At 37.9% G+C, this 19,756-nt stretch overlaps 1 protein-coding gene across 6 annotated transcripts in view; it reads left to right on the forward strand.

Moving 5' to 3' along the window:
• NAV3 (neuron navigator 3) overlaps window positions 1–19,756 on the forward strand; it is a 430,062-nt gene that overhangs the window by 343,441 nt on the left and 66,865 nt on the right. For all 6 annotated transcript variants that reach the window (XM_051846465.2, XM_008256837.4, XM_051846466.2 and 3 more), the window contains 4 exons: window positions 492–680; window positions 5,603–5,655; window positions 12,433–12,456; window positions 14,791–14,868. In XM_051846465.2, coding sequence (XP_051702425.2) covers window positions 492–680; window positions 5,603–5,655; window positions 12,433–12,456; window positions 14,791–14,868 — 344 coding nt within the window. The remainder of the gene's footprint in view (window positions 1–491; window positions 681–5,602; window positions 5,656–12,432; window positions 12,457–14,790; window positions 14,869–19,756) is intronic.

Genomic DNA, 19,756 nt, shown 5'->3' on the forward strand with positions numbered 1-19,756 from the left:
TGTGAATGGTACAGATGACTTGGTGTTTTTTTTTTTATTTTCTGTTCCAATTTCATTTTATTTAAGATTACTGAGCTTTTATTTTTTTTACTTTTAAAGTAATTTTTGTTTTTTTTTTTTAATTTACCTTATAATAAAAACGCTTAATACTTTGTTTATAGCAATGTGTTTGTTCCTACTAAACTAGAGTCTTTTTGCTTTTTACTTGTTAAACTTATTCAGTGATGTGTTAAGACATGGTGGTCTCAATTCATATTGCTTTAGAAATTGGCATTCTGTTTGCCAAGAAGATACTGGAGGAAAAGAGGAGGTCCACAGTATCTAAAATGTTATTGAGCATTTTAATGGCAGACTCTTGGCCTGCCTTAATGATTAATACTCCATAAACTCATGCCTCCATATTAATTGGCATCACATTCTCACCTCCTGTCAACCTACAGTACCCATCATTCAACTCCATAGTAACAGGCTGTGTGTGCTCTGTTTTTCAGTGAGCCCAACCAATCTGTCTCAGTTTAACCTTCCTGGGCCCAGTATGATGCGCTCAAACAGCATCCCGGCCCAGGACTCTTCCTTCGATCTCTACGACGACGCCCAGCTTCGTGGAAGTGCCACTTCTCTGGAGGAGAGGCCGCGTGCCATCAGCCATTCAGGCTCCTTTAGAGACAGCATGGAAGAAGGTAAGGGCAGAGATAATGATGAAGTTGCTTGGTTAAACTCTGACAGGGACAGCATTGCATCATTCATATCACATGGGTTCTTGAACTTCTGGAAGAAAATGAACAAGTGTCATTCTCATCTGGGGAGTCCTTATGCTTAAAGACACTCATTTTACATTACCCTCTGTTTCTTTAAGCAATTGGAAACACGTAAGAGTTTGTTTAGATTAATACTTGGCTATAGAACAGTTTAGCATAAATCCAATGTTCTGCTACAGAAATGTGCATTGTTATAGAGACCCTGGCCCAGGTCAAAACATCAGAGCAAAGATTTTGTTGGACACTTCTGTTAATGAGCCATAAAGATAGAAATCAGAAAAATTGTTTCATGATTCTCTTACACGTTGATGATTTTGTCCTCAGAAACTCTCTCTGGTGTTAGTTTTTATCAGGTCACTTTAGAATTCATGTTATACCTACATTTTTACTTTTCAAGTAACTTTCCTTTGTCCCATTCCAATAAGGTTCCAGCTGACCATTTATTTATTTATTTTTTAAGATTTTTATTATTTGGCCTGCGCCGTGGCTCAATAGGCTAATCCTCCACCTAGCGGTGCTGGCACACCGGGTTCTAGTCCCGGTCGGGGCGCCGGATTCTGTCCCGGTTGCCCCTCTTCCAGGCCAGCTCCCTGCTGTGGGCCGGGAGTGCAGTGGAGGATGGCTCAAGTGCTTGGGCCCTGCACCCGCATGGGAGACCAGGATAAGCACCTGGCTCCTGCCTTCGGATCAGCCGGCACGCCGGCTGCAGCGCGCCAGCTGTGGCGGCCATTGGAGGGTGAACCAATGGCAAAAGGAAGACCTTTCTCTCTGTCACTCTCTCACTATCCACTCTGCCCGTCAAAAAAAAAAAAAAAAAAAAAAAAAAGATTTTTATTATTTATTTATTTGACAGGCAGAGTTACAGACAGTATGAGAGAGACAGAGAGAAAGGCCTTCCATCTGCTGGTTCACTCCTCAAGTGGCCGCAACAGCTGGAGCTGCGCCAATCTGAAGCCAGGAGCCAGGTGCTTCCTCCTGGTCTCCCATGCTGGTGCAGGGGCCTAAGCACTTGGGCCATCCTCCACTGCTTTCCCAGGCCACAGCAGTGAGAGCTGGACTAGAAGAGAGCAACCGGGACTAGAACTAGCGCCCATATGGGATGCCAGTGCCGCAGGATTAACTTAGTGCACCATGGTGTCGGCCCCAAGCTGGCCATTTATTAAAATGTCTTCAAAGTTGTATAGTTCTGTGTGAATCCTTTAAATATATCTATTTGAAAAACTCAAGAAGCTGAGTTTATCTTCAAATGTATATATTTTTCTTAACTATATGAGCTCAAATGTCTGTTTTTTAAATTTTTATTCATTTTTATGTACTCAAAAGGCAGAGAAATAAGAGAAGAAAGGGCCGTTTCATCCACTGGTTCACTTCCCATGCACCCACATTGATGGGGGCCAGGGAAGGTCAAAGCCAGGAAACAGAACTCAATGCGGTTATCCCATGTTGCGGACAGTGCCTCAGCTACTGGAGCCATCACCTGCTATGCATCAGCAGGAAGCCAGAATCTGAAGTAGGACTGGGACCTGAACCCAGGCCCTCTGATATCCGACACAGGCATCCCACATGGCAGCTAGACCTCTGTGCCAGGTGACCACCCTGGAATGGTCAAATTTGCTAATAATTATTTGTGAGTTTTTTTCTCACAGATTTCATTTTTTTTTTCAAGTGTACATAAAGAAATTTATAGCATGAAGAGTATAAAGTATGTCAACTACAGATAAAATAAATAAACCTAAGCATAAAAATTGAAACCAATAAGAATAAAATCAAATAAATATAAGCCACACTATCTTTTTCTTTAACAATTATGTATAAAAATAACTCCAAATCTTAAAACATGCTAGAGTTTAAGCCTCTACCCACCCACTTACTCATGGTATGAGCTTGGTTAAAGTTTCCTCACTTTTTTAGTTGTAATTTTCTGAATCTGTCACCCCATGGATTTCTCATGAGGATTGAATGAGAGTATAGTTCTGTTCCTTTTTGAATCTCCTTCCTACCTATTTATTTAAAATGTATTCTGATTAAAAGTGTAGCCAGTCATGAAAATTAACACACTTTTTTTAGATCATGACTGCACATTTAATATTCTGGTACTTAATCTGTTGACCAAAATTGCACTGCTTCTTCAGATTTTAACCAAACTATTGAGTTCACCCTGACAGAGAGTGAATTATGGTCTGTGAATCTGCTGATTGCCAGAGGGTAGACAGACAAAACAACTAATCTACAAGGCAAGGTCACTGCTCTTCTGAAATGGTTCTGTCACTGGTTCTCAAACAGGCCTCTTTAATACTTTAAAACTCATCTGCTGATCACATGGATAGGTTTTCCAGTAGAATGATGTTAATATGTGGAAGAATTCTGGCCTTCCATGTGCAATGATTAAATAATCAGAATTGCAGAAAGCCAGCTGGAGAAGATGGGATGGCTTTTTGATGCCCATGTGCTGACTTCTGTATTATTAGAATCCTAAAACTGTGTTACAGAGCTAAGACATTATAGAACTAGTTTAAATGGACTTTACTGATGTATTGTCCAATGCTTATACTGTCAGATGAAATTGGCTGAGCCACAGGTTCTAGGACATAGAGCTGGAAGAAAAATGGGCTCTTCTGGGGCCAATGGCACAACAGGTTAAGTTGTTACAGCCTGAGACACAGGCATCCCATTTTGGTGATGGTTTGAGTCTTGGCTGCTCCAGTTTTGCCCCAGCTCCCTGCTTATGCACCTGAAAAAGTAGCAGAAGATGACCCAAGTGCATGGATCCCAGAACCCATGTAGGAGTCCTGGATGGAGTTCAGGCTCCTGGTTGGGGCCTGGCCCAGCCCCAGCCATTGCAGCCATTTGAGGAGGGAACCAGTGGATGGAAGATCTCTCTGTCTTCCCCTCTTTCTGTAACTCTTTCAAATAAATAAATAATCATTAGAAGAAAAATGGATTCTCTTAATTCGTTGTCCACCTTCTTTCTGCTACACAAGAGAATACTCTGCTGCACAGAGAGGATATTCTTAGTTCATAAAGGAGCTATTAAAGTCAACGTGCTTTAAAAATACAGCGGATGTGGGGCCAGCACTGTGGCATGATGGGTTAAGCCACAACCTGCAGCGTTGGCACCCCATATTGGCACTGGTTCCAGTCCTGCCTGCTGCACTTCCAATCCAGCTCCTTGCTGATGCATTTGAGAAAGCAACAAGGGTTGGGCCAAGTGCTTGTGCCCCTGTGCCCACATGTGGGATCCGGATGAAGCTCCTGGCTCCTGGCTTTGACTTGGCCCAGCCCTGGTCATTGTAGACATTTGGGGGATGAACCAGTGGATGGAAGCCCTCTCTCTCTGTCTGCCTTTTAAATATATATATATATATATATATATATATATTATGGACTCAAAGACAAACATTTTACACAGCTAATGGAGTAGTAGTACTATCCCCCCAAGTTACAAATCTAAAGGTTGTCCTTCATTTGTATACTCAGTCATTTTTAAAGAGATTATTCTTGGTGTCGCTCAAATTCACCCCCCCCCTTTTTCCCCTCTGTGCTCCCACAATCCTGGTACAGTTTTCCCATGTGTCTGCAGATCAGACTAAAAGCACCTTATATATCCTCTTGTAGAAGCCAATACATTCATCTCAGTAGCATTTGTAATGCTATATTGTAATTATCTTGTAAATTATATTTGTTTTGAGCACCTAGAATGTGTCTTATTCATTGTTGTAGTCTCAAGATCTAGCAAAGGCCCATCATATTGTATATATTCATCAAATTTTGCAGGGGTGGGAACATCATGGGCAGTGTAAAGCCCACAAAATCATCTGGTCCAGCTCTGCCAAGGCAACTGCAGGTGGTACTTCAAAGTTATTAAATCTATCGCAGGCTTATCTTTAAGTTGATAATTTTATATGACCTGCAAATGATGTTATAAATATCCAAATGATGATTGGCAGAAAAAAGGTTCCCCAATCCTGGATGAATGAGCAGAAATGACTTTATTTTCCCACAATGAAAAGAGGAGGAACTTTTCTTCAATTATAATTAAGAATAATTTATCCACCTACTTGGTTTACTGCATTGAAATTGAGAAGCACAAAGCTGGCTTTAATTTGTTTAAGGTGGTATTTTGCTATTCCCAGATAAAAGACATTGTGCAATTTCCATTCTTAATTTTTATGAGATACACATTAAAATAAATACTTTTCTGTTACCAAAATTAATAAAGAAATAGTAATTCTACATTTAAAAGAACATGATCAACTCCACTCAGATAAAATAAACCAGGAAGGTATTTTTAAAAGTTTGTAGAAAATGAAATTAAAAATAAGTTTATTTGTTTGCAAAAAAAATTTAAATCCCTACTTAGTTTTTTTCATAGTGTACATTTTCCTTAAACTGTTTGAAGATCTCAAATAGAAAGTTGGGTAAAATGCTTATTTCCCTCTAAATATATGCAGTAAAATCCAAAAATATTTATGTAAATATTAAATTTAATTAAATCCAGGTTTTTGACTATTAAAAATGTATGGCAACCTTAGTTTGATTTTCATTGATTTTGTTTATTATATGGGAATTTACTATAGCCCTCAATATGTGCAGAATATACTTGTATGACTCACACTTGTCAACTTCTCTGATCTTGTGACTGAGGTACTTTAGGGAATATGCATGATGCTGTCCCATGTCTCAACATCTTAATCTCCAAAACATTGTACCAGTCTTGTTCTGAGAATCTCTTAGCCAGCTGTTAGCATTTGATTTCCCTGGGCACCTGTTCATTACTCAGTACAGACGTTTGGTTGAGGAATAGATTTCATTATTGTAATGATTGTTCTTTTTGTTTTCTCCAGTTCATGGCTCTTCTTTATCACTGGTCTCCAGCACTTCTTCTGTTTACTCTACAGTAAGTATTGGCTGCAAAGACCTTCCTCCCTTTCTACGCACATAGATGATACAATAGATTAACATTTGCACTAAAGTTACACAGTGAAATAAGGGATGCTTTAAACTACTGCGTCCCCAATAAACTGGTAGGATTCTACAGCACCTCTGTGGCTCACTTGTCTGTACTTTCACTTGACTTTTGTATATCCATTACAACTGATGAATGGATGTAAAACTGAATTCTATAAAACCCTATTGAGTTATAACTTGGAATCTCTGGAACCATGCACTATACCATAATTTCATAATATGGACTAGTTTTCTGTTTTGTTCTCGAACCCATGGTTGTTAATTGATCTATGGTATTTTAGGTCTTTGTCTTCAAAGACCTGAAAGAACTGGAGATTTTTTATAGTAAGTTTTTGAATAGATTGTGACTTTAAACTTTTATTTTTCAAGTGATGGTACACATGTTTCAATTTATTTTCCCAGTGAATGAAATCATAGTTTGTTTCTCAGATATGTTTGTCTACTAATACAATTTCATCTTTTAAAAAATCTTCTATAAAAAGTTATGCTTTATAGGGGAATACCTTTCTTACTAGGTAATAATCAGGAATATTTGAAAGCAGTTTACTGAACTCATTGAGATCTGAGTACTTTGGATAATCCTTAATCCTGTATAGAAAGGTTCATGAAAAGTTCACAGCCTCTGCTGTCCTTGAGTAATTAAGCATTAAGGGCACATTAATTTTTTCATTGATTTCAATAAGTTTAAATGATACTGCCCATTCTCTATAAAGTAATCTCATAGATTCATGGCTTTAGATAATCACTATTAGTGTTTTTGGTAAACCTACTCTTTTAGGTTAATTCATAAAGGAGTGAGGAGTGTGAACATGTATTGGAAAATCACATAAATGAATGTGTTGAGACTTAGTGTTCCTTTTATTGGGCCAATACTAATGCTTGTTGGGGAGATGTTTTCTGACATACTATTGCAATTTAAATCTCTACATAGCATCAGAAGGTGAAGCATCATCCTAATATTTTAAATATGTATGTAATAACAGTATTTGGGTTAAACTGCCTTTATGAATCCTGAAAAAGGCTCAAGAAACAAATAACATGGTGTCGCTCCCCCTCTTCGTGGAGGAACGACACAGGACCCTGCGCTGTTCTTTCGTCTGCTCGGCCCTCCCCGGGTTTGCTGCTGGTTCTTCCCGGGTTGGCTACCGACCCTTCCACCTCCGTGGAAGGGCGGTTCCCCCTGCCACTTTCCCCACTTCCGCGGGGGAGCGGCACACCGCCGGCCGGCTCTCTCGGGGGCTGCACAGGTGTTCCTTCAGATAGATGTTCCTGGTGCATGTTGTCTCTCTCCTCCTTTATAGTCCTCTTCCACCAATCCCAACTCTGCTACCCACACGCCGAGTACGCTGCTCTCCTCCAATCAGGAGCAGGATCAGCTCCTGCAGGTCATCACTCAAGTTGGCGAGAGGCAGCTGCGTAGAAGTTGTTACTCCCTTCTCAGCGCCATATTGTGGGAGAGCAGATGCATAGAATAAGTCTTAATTCCAGTAACAGTCTAGTCCGAGTTGCTCCCCACAACATGGGTTTGAGGAAAAACAATGTATGTCAATGTCCAGTGGTCTTTTCTGTGATAATCAAAGTGTCCTATTCTCTGCACTGACAGAGAAGCCAGTAGCCACACTTGACTATTGATTATTTGAGATTTGTCTGATGTGACAAGAATTCAATTTTTTACGTTAATCAATTTAAATGTAAATAGATAGCTGTACATGTTGGTTACCAGATTGGATAGCTCAGTCTTATAGAGAACAAAATCATTACATTTAAATACTTAAGATAGATAGAAGTGGATTTCAATGAGGGCAGTTAGAAAGCATAAATGAGAGGTACTGTATTGAGAATGTATGATAAAATGGGGTCAGAAATTAAAGAGAGTGTACATATACATAAATATATATACACATGTTTGTAGACCAACACTTACAGATGAAACTGATTCTCAGTGAAAACAATGGATTAAGTGACCAACAGGAGAAGGTGATATTGTTAGGAAATTGAAATAGTTTTTATAAGAAGTAATGGAAATTATAGACCTAACCAAAAAAGCTTCAGTGAAATAAATCAAATTCAAATAATGTGCATTTGGAAGACTAATAAAAAGGAAAATCGCAGATGCAGTGGAGACATTCTATCCCCAGTTCCCCATGACCATGCACTGAGATTTAATATCAATAAGAAAATATCTGTGAAAGTGTGCATTTGCAATTATGTTGTGAAAAAGCAGTTTGTTATTATTTTTATGCCTCTTAAAGACCTTGGGTAAAATTGAATGGATTTGCATTCTTGCCTGTTTCGATCAGAAATTATGATGTGACATCGGGCAAGTTGCCAGATTTCATTGGACTATACCTATAAAATAAAATTTGAAAGCATCAGCCAAATCTGTCCCATCTGTCTCATGGGATTTCTCCAAGCTGGGTGGAAATCACAGGCCCAGTCCCATCTGCCAAAGTATTACTTCTGGCAAATTTAGAGTTTGTGTTTTTGTTTTTAAATTTAAGCCAATACTGTGAAATTTAGAGCTTTTACCTAAAAATTTCAGTGTATGTATTCCTTTTTAAAATAATTGGAATAGAGAGCAGCTCTGAGATGAATTTTTTGCATATTTATAGCTGTCTGTTGTAGATCCGTTTAGCTGGGGGCCTGTGCTCTCAGGTGAGCCACAGTGTAATCCCCTCTTGTCATTCTTCCTGAACTTGAAGCTAAGTGTGGGTTGCCAGTTATCACTGCGCTGTTCCACATCTCAGAGGAAATAGTCCGCATTATCCTTTGTTAAAAGGAGAATAGTAAAAAATAGCCTAGAAAAGCTGTGTCAGTTTTTTTTTATATGTGTACCCAGAGTCATTTTGTTTTTTGTATGTCTAGTCCTCTTAGACTTTTAAATTCTTTACCCTTGCAATAGATGATTTACTCTCAGTAGATTGTTTACCCTCTTTATAAATATCAGTCTTGCTAAAATCCATTATTTAAAAATGGCAAGTAATCCAATTGCATCATGGTATTGTTAGTAACATGCCTAAGCCACTGCAAGAAATGTAACATTGATATTGTGGCACATTGCTTCAATTTTATCCATCCCAGCACTAATAAACAGAGTTTTGATGAAAGAAGACAAGGAAGATAGAAATTCTTAGTTTTGAAATATATTAGCCGCGGCTCAACAGGCGAATCCTCCCCCTTGTGGCGCTGGCACACCGGGTTCTAGTCCCGGTCGGGGCGCCGGATTCTGTCCCGGTTGCCACTCTTCCAGGCCAGCTCTCTGCTGTGGCCCGGGAGTGCAGTGGAGGATGGCCCAAGTGCTTGGGCCCTGCACCCCATGGGAGACCAGGAGAAGTACCTAGCTCCTGACATCGGATCAGCGCGGTGCGCCGGCTGCATTGCACCAGCAATGGCGGCCATTGGAGGGTGAACCAGCGGCAAAACGGAAGACCTTTCTCTCTGTCTCTCTCTCTCTCTCTCTCTCTCTCTCACTGTCCACTCTGTCTGTAAAAAAAAAAAAAAAAAAAAGAAATATATTAGCAATGAGACAATTATGCAATATAGTTAATATGCAGTGGTTATGCTTAGCACTAATATATGTAACTTCCTCAGGACTATTGCATGGAAAAATGTGATGAGTATATTTCTTGATTGTGTATAGCAAAATAAAATAGATGTTTTGCATATATACAAATCACATATTGAGACTTTGCCAGTTTAATATAATGCCAACAAGCCTAAAAGCCGGAATTGGGCAACATAAGGTGGCAATCAGTATACTAAGTACTAATGAAAACTAAGAGTCATAGTTAATGTGCCATGTATCTTAAGGCAATTCATTTTGTTTTCCTTACATTCCTGGCATACTTCTGATTCCAAAACAAACAAAAAATTGTATATACAACTTTTAATTATTTGAATTCAAAGTATAATGTTCACTTAAATTGCTAAAAATGAGATGTAAACTATTCAAGATTTATGTCATCATTCCTTTTTATTTTTCATTTTTATTCATTTTTTCAAGATTTTTCTTTAAGAGTTACAGAGGAAAGACAGAGAACGAGTAAGATCTTCCATCCATGGGTTCACTCCCCAAATGGCCCCAACTGGGAATGAGCTAGGCCAAAGCCATGGGCCTGGAGCTTCATCCGGGTCTCCCACATGGGTGGCAGGGACCCAAACACTTGGGTCATCTTCCGCTGCTTTTCCTAGGCCACGTGCTGAGAGCTTGATCATAAGTGGAGCAGCCCAGACATAAACCAGTGTCCGTTTGGGATGACAGCAGTGGCCATACCTGCCATGCCACAACACGGCGCTTCATCATTGCTTTTTAAAATGACTGTCAGGATCCTGTTTAAAAATATTTATCAATTCATTTGAAAGACAGAGTTACAAAGAGAGAGGGAGACAGAGATAAGGAGAGAGGAATCTTCCATCTACTTGTTCACTTCCCAGATGGCCTCAACGGCTGCAGCTGGGTCAGGCTGATGCCATGGGCCAGGAACTTCCAGTCTCACACATGGGTGCAGGGGCCCAAGCACTAGGACCATCTGCTGCTGCTTTTCCCAGGCCATGAGCAGGGAGCTGCATGAGAAGTGAAACAGCTGGGACACAAATCAACCCATACAGGTTGCCAGCCTTGCAGGTGGAGGCTTTACCCACTAGGGGCCCTGTCAGGATTTTACCAGCCAGAAACTTTATTATTTAACCAATATGTTACTAATTTTACATGTTTTTAAAGGTAGAGAAACAAAGAAAGAAAAAGCTCAGCCTAAAAGCAATGCTTACATGTAAAATATATTTTGGTAGTTATGTTTTATGTTTTTTGGAGGAAAAGAGGTAAAAGACTTTTCAGATACATGTCCATCATTTAATCAAGAAATATTCCAGAAGTAGAGATAGGAAACAATAGACCATTTTTCACCTCTGCTCTACTTCTGTTGGTGAATAGACACATATTGTTCAGTGATAATATACATTTTCCAACTTTTTCCAAAACAAGTGAGCTTCCAAAATGTAATGGTGTGCTTATCTCATTTTCTGGTATTTTGTAGCCCTACATGAAAAAGAAACAGCCACAGAAAACACAGCTAAGAGCTTTCTGTAACTAAGGCCAAACAACACCCTTTCAGTTGCGACAGAAGACCTCATTGGCATGAACTGTAGAGGCAGAGATGTTTTCCCAACCACATTATAAGCATGTTAACACTGGGTGTTCAAGTGTTTTGCTCACTTGCCATCCAGTACGGTAAATTAATAATCATTAGGACCTGGCGCCGCGGCTCACTAGGCTAATCCTCCGCCTAGCAGCGCTGGCACACCAGGTTCTAGTCCCGGTCGGGACGCCGGATTCTGTCCCGGTTGCCCCTCTTCCAGGCCAGCTCTCTGCTGTGGCCAGGGAGTGCAGTGGAGGATGGCCCAAGCACTTGGGCCCTGCACCCCATGGGAGACCAGGAGAAGTACCTGGCTCCTGCCATCAGATCAGCATGGTGCACCGGCCACAGTGCACCGGCTGTGGCGGCCATTGGAGGGTGAACCAATGGCAAAAGGAAGACCTTTCTCTCTGTCTCTCTCTCTCATTGTCCACTCTGCCTGTCAAAAAAAAAAAAAAAAAAATAGTAAATAAAATAAAATAATCATTAGGGAAGCTAAAATAAAATGAACCTGTAGGCTTCATTTTTTTTGGTCATTATTTTCCTCCAGCTTTTTTGACATTTGTTATGATAGTGAATTAAGAATAAATTCTGGCCGGCGCCGTGGCTCAATAGGCTAATCCTCTGTCTGTGGCGCCGGCACACCAGGTTCTAGTCCCGGTCGGGGCACCGGATTCTTTTCCCGGTTGCCCCTCTTCCAGGCCAGCTCTCTGCTGTGGCCAGGGAGTGCAGTGGAGGATCGCCCAAGTGCTTGGGCCCTGCACCCCATGGGAGACCAGGAGAAGCACCTGGCTCCCGCCATCAGATCAGCGCGATGTGCCGGCCACAGTGCGCTGGCCGCAGCGGCCATTAGGGGTGAACCAATGGCAAAGGAAGATCTTTCTGTCTCTCTCTCTCACTGTCCACTTTGCCTGTCAAAAAATAAAAATAAAAAAGAATAAATTCTGACCCCTAAATCTTGGCTACATATCTGTAATTCTTATTAAGATTCTCTTATTTTTTAAATCCACCTTTTTTCCATGTACTCAAATTTTAAATTATAATTTATGGTTTATTTTTCTTGATGATAGTATAGATCATAGAGTTTTAAAATCTGTTTGCTTTAAAGCATATCGTGTATCCATAGATAAAATTATCTATATTTTTAGAATAACTTACAGTTTATATGCAGCAGAATAGTCACTTAGAATCATATAAAACATTGTTTTCAGTATTTTAATTGAGCAATTTTTAGAAAATTTTTTCTCTTTTTCTAAAAATTGTATTTACTTATTTATTTTATTTATTTGAGAAGCACAAAGATAGACAATTCTCTTTGCCAGTTTACTCCCCAGATGCCCACAAGAGTAAGAACTGGACCAGGCCAAGGATGAAAGCCAATAACTTAACGTCTCCTACATGGGGGTTAGGAACCCAACTACTTGAGCCATCATCCTTTTCTTGTGTTTGATCATAAGAATATGTTAAATATAAATGATAATTATTCACACATTGCAAGATAATTATTCACATATGTGTGGGTTGAAATGGCATTCGTTTTTATAATTAAGTGATTTTCCCTTTATCTTTTACAGGCTGAAGAAAAGGCTCATTCAGAGGTAAAAACAATTTTAATATTTATTGTTGTGTACATGTATGATGAAATAAATATTGGTACCACTAGAGGGCTCTCTGATACAGTAGAATAGCTATAAGACAGCTGATAGAAGTTACTCAGCTAGTTGATAAATAGTCTCAGATACAGCCTTTTTAAAACAAAATAAAAGGAAGTATTTAAAAGCCACTTCTCTTTTCAGGTTCTAGATTGAGTCTTAGTTCAGGTACTTAGTAGCAGGTACTTAGTAAAATCCTTGATGAGTGAATGACAGTCCTCACAGGCTGAGATTATCTGCATAGGATTAATGAAAACATGGCTAGACCTGCACAACATACCAGCAAGTCTATTTTGATGTTTCTAGTCCCTTTTTATAGCCAATGTGGTATGTCATTCTGATCACACACGTTTCCGAAATACAGACTTGGTCGCAATACTGTAAAAATCAAATTGCAACCTGTAGAGACTATTATTTTTCTCTTTTCCTTTGTAAAAGAGCTGTCCTCCTCAAGGAGAGCAGAACTTTAATTAGGTCTTTATTCAAGGTGAGGTGATGACTGATTGGCTTATGCTGAGGCAATCAGAAACAGAGAAAAATAGATGCCTTGGAAAGAGTCTTTGCACAGGACTTTCCCACCAAAGCCTTAACTGTTAAAGCAAAATGTGTGCAGTGCTTAAAAATTTTCAAAATATATTCATTGCACCAGTTTATTTTTAGAGGCCAGTGTCATCATTTGATCACAGATTAAATCTGAGTTCCAAAAACCTATTTTATTTACATCACATGGATATGATGAACTTCTAACATAGATTATCTGTTTACCCTATAGAAATTATGCAATGCCTGTTTTATCATTCATGCCCTTTCATGGGTCATGAAAATAAATTTAAATTACTTTATAATTTCCTCGACTGTATTTTAAAGGACCTGTAATCATATAATAGAGAGTATTAGTTTGAGAGTGGCTCTTTGAATATGTTTTGTTTGCTTAAGAATAAGTAGATGTTGTGCTTTGTGAAACTATTCATGCTCCTCATCTCATACACACGTGTAATTTTTGACTGCAGTGTGTGTCTTTAAAAAACAAGAATGAAATGGAGTCACAATTGGTGATGTCATATAAACATCTGCCTAGAGTTCTCTTGTCTTTCAGTATCCCTTAGTATTGACACCATTTCTTTTCCATACAATCTAATGTGCAGGGGGAAATAGTTAATGTTCAGGAAATAGTTAATGTCAGGAATGTTCTTAGGAATCCAGACAACGTTCTACAAGTCAAAGTACAACAATAGGGGATTTGCTTTTGAACAAATGAGAGACATCAGAGTAGAATGTTTGGCATCTAAGTAACTAAAATCTCCTGAGGCCAGAAATTCACTTGTACAACCTAGTCTCAGGTGTTTGTAAATGTTTTGCTCTTACTAATTACTGTTTAAATTTCCTGGCAACATGAGACTTGCACATTAAATCGCAGTAAGGCTTAAATTAAAATTTTAGGTATGATACAACATAGCCTTCCTTTTCCTGTTGCAGTTTTTTTTTTTTTTTGAGGTAAGAACTTAACTAAAGAAGGAAAACATTTTAGAAGATTTATTTTATTGGTTTATCTAGTTAGTTATACATTTTACTGATTTTTTCTTTATTTTTAAACTGTAACACATTTCTGCTCAGAGCTACTAGTAACTCATTCACTCAAAGATGTTATAACAAGGATTTGGAAAGACTTCTCCATTAATCAGTAAAATTCTTTCAAATATGTACGTGTTAATGTTGGATTGAGCCCAGCTTTCAGTAACTTCAGAATATTCTACTAAGAAGTTGCTGAACTATGGAAAATTTAAATTAACACAGTTAAAAGGAACCATGGGATTTTTTGGAACATAGCATGGAGTACTTTTTGCTTTAAAAATAAAACAGCAAAATATGTATTTGTGTATTTAGTTTTTTAAAAAGAATACATTTTTCTGTCTGAATTTTACTAACAGTTTGCTGGGAGAAAAGAATTAATAGAGAAAGGAAATTGCCTCCCAGCTCACTCAGGGATGGCTTCTGGAGCAAACAGGCATCCTTGGACTGGCAGATTTGAGCCCTGAATTTGAAGTTAGACACTTTCCCCTCTGTTTATTAGTGGCATGATAAGCCACTTAATATATTGTCACAATTAAAGTGATTGTCACTATGTCGCCCCTGTTCACTTCTTTCATTTTCAGGAACTGGTGCTAATAGAGTGGGGATGGAATGAGCTAAATATAATAATTTGCTTTACTGTCTTAAAGTCTTAGTTTTAAGTAAAAGTCTATCAATACATCGAATTGATTATAATTTCATTGCATTCAGCAAATCCATAAGCTGCGGAGAGAGCTGGTTGCATCACAAGAAAAAGTTGCTACCCTTACATCTCAGCTTTCAGCAAATGTAAGTCACTTTATGTTTTAAACATATCAGAAGATTTTATATAGCACAATGCAAAGCTTTTTTGAAAAATGAGATTTATATATTTATTTGAAAGTAAGAATTACACAGAGAGAGAGACAGAGACAGAGAGACAGAGAGAGAAATCTTCCACCTGTTGGTTTACATCTTGATAGCCTCAATAGTCAGGGCAGGGCCAGGCCAAAGCCAGGAACCAAAAGCTTCATCTGGATCTCCCACATGGGTTCAGGGTCCCAGGCACTTGGGACATCCTCTGCTGCTTTCCCAGGTGCATTAGTAGAGAACTGGATCAGAAGTGATGCAGACAGGACTTGAACCGGCACCCATATGTGATGCTGGCACTGCAGATAGTGGCTGAATCTGCTGTGCCACAACACTGGGCCCCAATGCAATTCTTTTAATAACAAACATACAAACTGTAAGTGTCCAGAATTGTGGAGATGTATATCATGAATAATGAGACTCAAAGTTAAATTCTTCTACATACTCAGCAATAAAACATAAACCCAAATTGAGGAAGATTCACAGTGAGGTTAAATGAATTCCGTTTTCTCATATAATTGAAAACAATAATCCCAGCTCTATAGGAAGTGATTCTTGTTTATTTTGATCACTCCCCGTACATCAGTCCCTCTCAAATCACAATGCAGAAGGGTGTTAGTGTTTGACTTTGAAAGATAAAATATTCGTGTGCTCTGCTTCTTTTAGTTCACTTTATTGAACAATTGATTCAGCATCTACTTAATTTCCAAAACATTAATTTATGTCTAAATACAAAGATTAAATACATTGCAGGTGAGATGAAGTTCTCAAAAATAAGCAAACAGGAAAAGCTTAGCAGCCTTCCCTAGCAGTGTAAAGGGATTCACTTTTCCTGGCTCCAAAGCAACCAAAACCGCAAAAAAACAATGACAATGAAGACCATCAATTGTATAAACATTTATTGAATATCTATCAGTGTGCTGGAGAATACTGAGTCGATGCAGAGTATTAAAGGAGAACATGTGGCATTGTGCCCGCTTCTAAGGAACAACAGTGTTATAGTCAACAGTGAGGGGTAAGGAAACTCCTGCTATTTTGCCATATGTCCAGCCGCCCTGACTCAACATGAGCTTTGCCCAGCTCTGCTGTGGAATTCTGTGCCCATTTCCTGCCTCACTGCTTCTTCCCTCTGCTCCTCCATGGAGTTCTCTGTCTCCTAGACAAAACATATTTTGTCAAGAGTGAGCAGGTGCAGGCCATGCTGTATGACTTGAACAAAAGACATTTCTTTAGAATAAAATTAATTGTGTAATAGAAATTACACAGGATAGATGTCATTTTATTTATCATATATTCATTTGAGCACCATATTTGAATTGATTTCATGTTTTTCAGTGTTAGAAGAATCAGATTGAGTATTGACTCTATTGTTCTACACATATTATTAGAAGGTTGCTAAATAATAGTAGGCTTTTGAGAATGACTTACTCCAGCTAACAATATTATTTAATCTTGTTTGTGGCTTCTCAGTGTAACTTTTAAGAGATAGTTCAGAGGAAACTGTAAACTTTATAATATAGATTAATGTACAGTAGGAGGCTTCTGACTTTGGAGTCAGCAGATACACAATAGTGTAAATGCATACAGGATTGTGTTTATCTGCAATGAGGAGACTTCAGTGCAGACACAGTGCATTAGATTGTCAAGATACCTCTGCAGTTATCTTGAACAATTACTTGGAGTTTAATTTATTATGTTTAGTTATCTTGGTTGGCCTAGTCGAATAATTCAAATATTGGAATACTAAATTACTGTAGGACATAATGGAGTATGGCCAATACACAGGAACTTTTAAAAACTATTTCTGTTCAAAAAGTAATATGTGAACATTGTATTAAATTTTTTAAGGAACTAAAAAAGCACTGAAAAAAGGTGTATTTGCTTTTCCCTCTGAGACTCCAGTTCTCACTCTTGGTTATTGATTTCTTGTCGTGTATCTTTTTAATATTTTCTTATTATATCTCCATTTATACAATTGCACAATACAAGTGCAAAGGCTTGTATGTGTGCACACACATACGCACAAAGCAGGACCAAATACTAGTGTAAGGGAACTGTCATGAAGGTCAACTCTATTCATTGCTTGCAAGTGGAGCAAACACTTCTGAAAGTTGGCAGCCATTGACTGCGTGCCCCTCCTGCTCCAACTGTGCATGTCACACGATTTTCACTGATGTGTTTTCATAACCTTGGAGCGTGCCTTCTCAGCTGGATGTTACCATGCCTTCCAAATTGAAAATTTGTTCTTGTGGTTAAAAAAGGTTTTACTTTTTTATGTATAAACATAAATATACATATGGCACATAAATACGTTTTAGCATATTCATGATACTAAAATGTCAGTAGAGAGTGGTGATTAAGAAAAAAATTATCCGCAATGTCTGTCTAGGAGGTTGATGTTTAAAAAAATGAAAGAAGCAGAATTATGGCAAATAGTGTCAAATTGATTTTTTTAAACTTCCTCCACCTATAGCCATGTCATCATTAGTAACAGTACACACAGACAGGAGCATAATACATATTTCACTTTATGTTCTTATTTTTACTTTAAATATATTTTAGAAATGCTCACAAATTACAGATTCATACACAAAGCATGTGCTACATATAAGCCTTATTTTTAGTAGACAAAATAATAACAACCAAAGGAAAAACAGGAGAAAACCAAAATTTTCTCTTAAGGTTAATGGATAAACAAACTGATATAGCCATACCATGAAAAACTACTCAGCTATACAAACATATGAACTGTTGTACAGGCAACATCTTGGGTAGAACTCAAGGGCATTGTGCTAAGTGAAAAAAAAAAAAAAAGCCAGTTTCAAGGAGTCACATACTATACAATTCCATTTACAATATCCAAGAAATGAAAAAAAATATAGAAGTGGAGAATAGATTAATGATTGTGTGGGAGGGTAAGGGATGAGGAGAGAGATGACATGGCTGTAAAGTAGTAGCCAGAAGGAGATCTTTGTGGTGATAGAACAGTTTTGCATCTTGATTGAGTTGGTCATGATATCAGCCCAAATATATTAACCTGTATATGTATACCAATATTGAATTCCTGGATTATAATTATGTAAGCTATAATCATTGAGAGGAACTGGATAATGGATACAAAGAACCTATCTGTATTATTTTTTAAACATCTTGTAAACATATATGTATCTCAAATTTAAAAACACATTGTTAAAGATCAAGATAATTTTTTTGAAAATATGTCTAGTTTTTATTTCACCATTTAAAGTTTCTTTATTTGGTGTGGACATGGCTTGTTACAGTATTTTACTAGCAGACTCATGCACAGCCATTCTAGAAAATTATGGATATTTCTCAAAGACTTAAAAATAAAACTTTTATATAACCCAGCAATACTACTGCTGAGTAAATATTCAAAAAAATGAAATCAATCTCTCACCAAGACATCTGTACTTCCATGTTTGTTACATGGCTATTCAAAATAGCAAAGATATGAAAGCAACTCCAAGTGTCCATCATTGTTTGGTTTGTGATGTCCCTTTAGACTTTGCAGACCACAATGAACCATGATAGGATTTAGATAATACTTGATATTTTCTCCATTCTAGGAAATAGTTTTGAAATTTCATTCAGCATGTGTTTCATTTCATCTCATCTTAATTAATATGGATTGATGTATGTATCAATCACCTACATTCTAAGCATACACAAATACATAAATTCATCATAGAGATTCAATCAGATTATTTTTGTAAAGGATTTATTTATAAATCATAATTTCCTAATATAAAATTCTTATTTGGAGGTAGATATAAATTTTTATGTATTAGTTTGTTTATACCCTAAATAAACTTTCTACATTTTGGTTAAATGTAAGTGTGATCTCCACAATGAGGATGATTTCCTGGAAATGTAAAATTATAATTTATAAAGATGCATTTCAATGGATTTGATTTTGTGAAAATCATTAATATTTTTAAATTCACTAGTTATTTAAAGTATCCATCCTCTGTGAGTGCAGCCTGTTGAAATCCTTGCTTAGTGTATACTAAGTTGATCTTCCGTATATGAAGGTAATTTAAATGAAACTCGATGAAGGGTGGGATAGGAGAGGGAGTGGGAGAGGGGAGGGCCGCGGGAGGGAGGGAGGTTGTGGGGGGGAGCCACAACAATACAACAGTTGCACTTTGTAAATTCACATTTATTAAATAAAAAATAAAAAATAATAGCAGTTATCACACATTAAAAAAAAAAACAAAATAAAGTATCCAGTGTCATTTTGCTCAGTTTATGAATAACTTAATCAGTACTTAATCGATTATTTTATTTGGGTTAATTTTTGTAATTGTTATATCACAGATTTGAACTTGGAATGGCTATATTTACACCAAGTCTACACGGTAATCTTTGTTTCACTTTTAAAATTTGAAACACATCTGCTTCTTTGCTAGCATGCATTTTTTCTCTTTTTTAGAACATAAATAAGTTTTAGCATATTCATGATATTAAAATGTCAGTAGAGAATGTCAGCTCACCTCTCATCTGACTGGAGGAGTAGGGCCTCCAGTCAGTAGACTGTGTACTAAGCCTTCCTTCCTCATGTGGAGTTGTGCTGAATAAAATGATGTAAAGCCACGAGCAGACTGTAAGGTTGCTTCTACTAGCTTGTCTGCAGAGGAAAGAGAGGGTATACTGGCAGGTGCTACTGCTTGGCCTTCTCTGAATCAGTACTTCACTAATAGCAAGGGCGTGGGACTCCCCAAAGAAAGGCAACTGCAGGTGCATGGTCACACAGTTAGCCAGCTTTCATGCTGCCAAGTCGGCTGGCTGGCATTTGTTTGCCTTTTAA

This window comes from Oryctolagus cuniculus, chromosome 11 (assembly GCF_964237555.1).
Source record: "Oryctolagus cuniculus chromosome 11, mOryCun1.1, whole genome shotgun sequence".
NCBI classification, from domain to species: Eukaryota; Metazoa; Chordata; class Mammalia; order Lagomorpha; family Leporidae; genus Oryctolagus; species Oryctolagus cuniculus.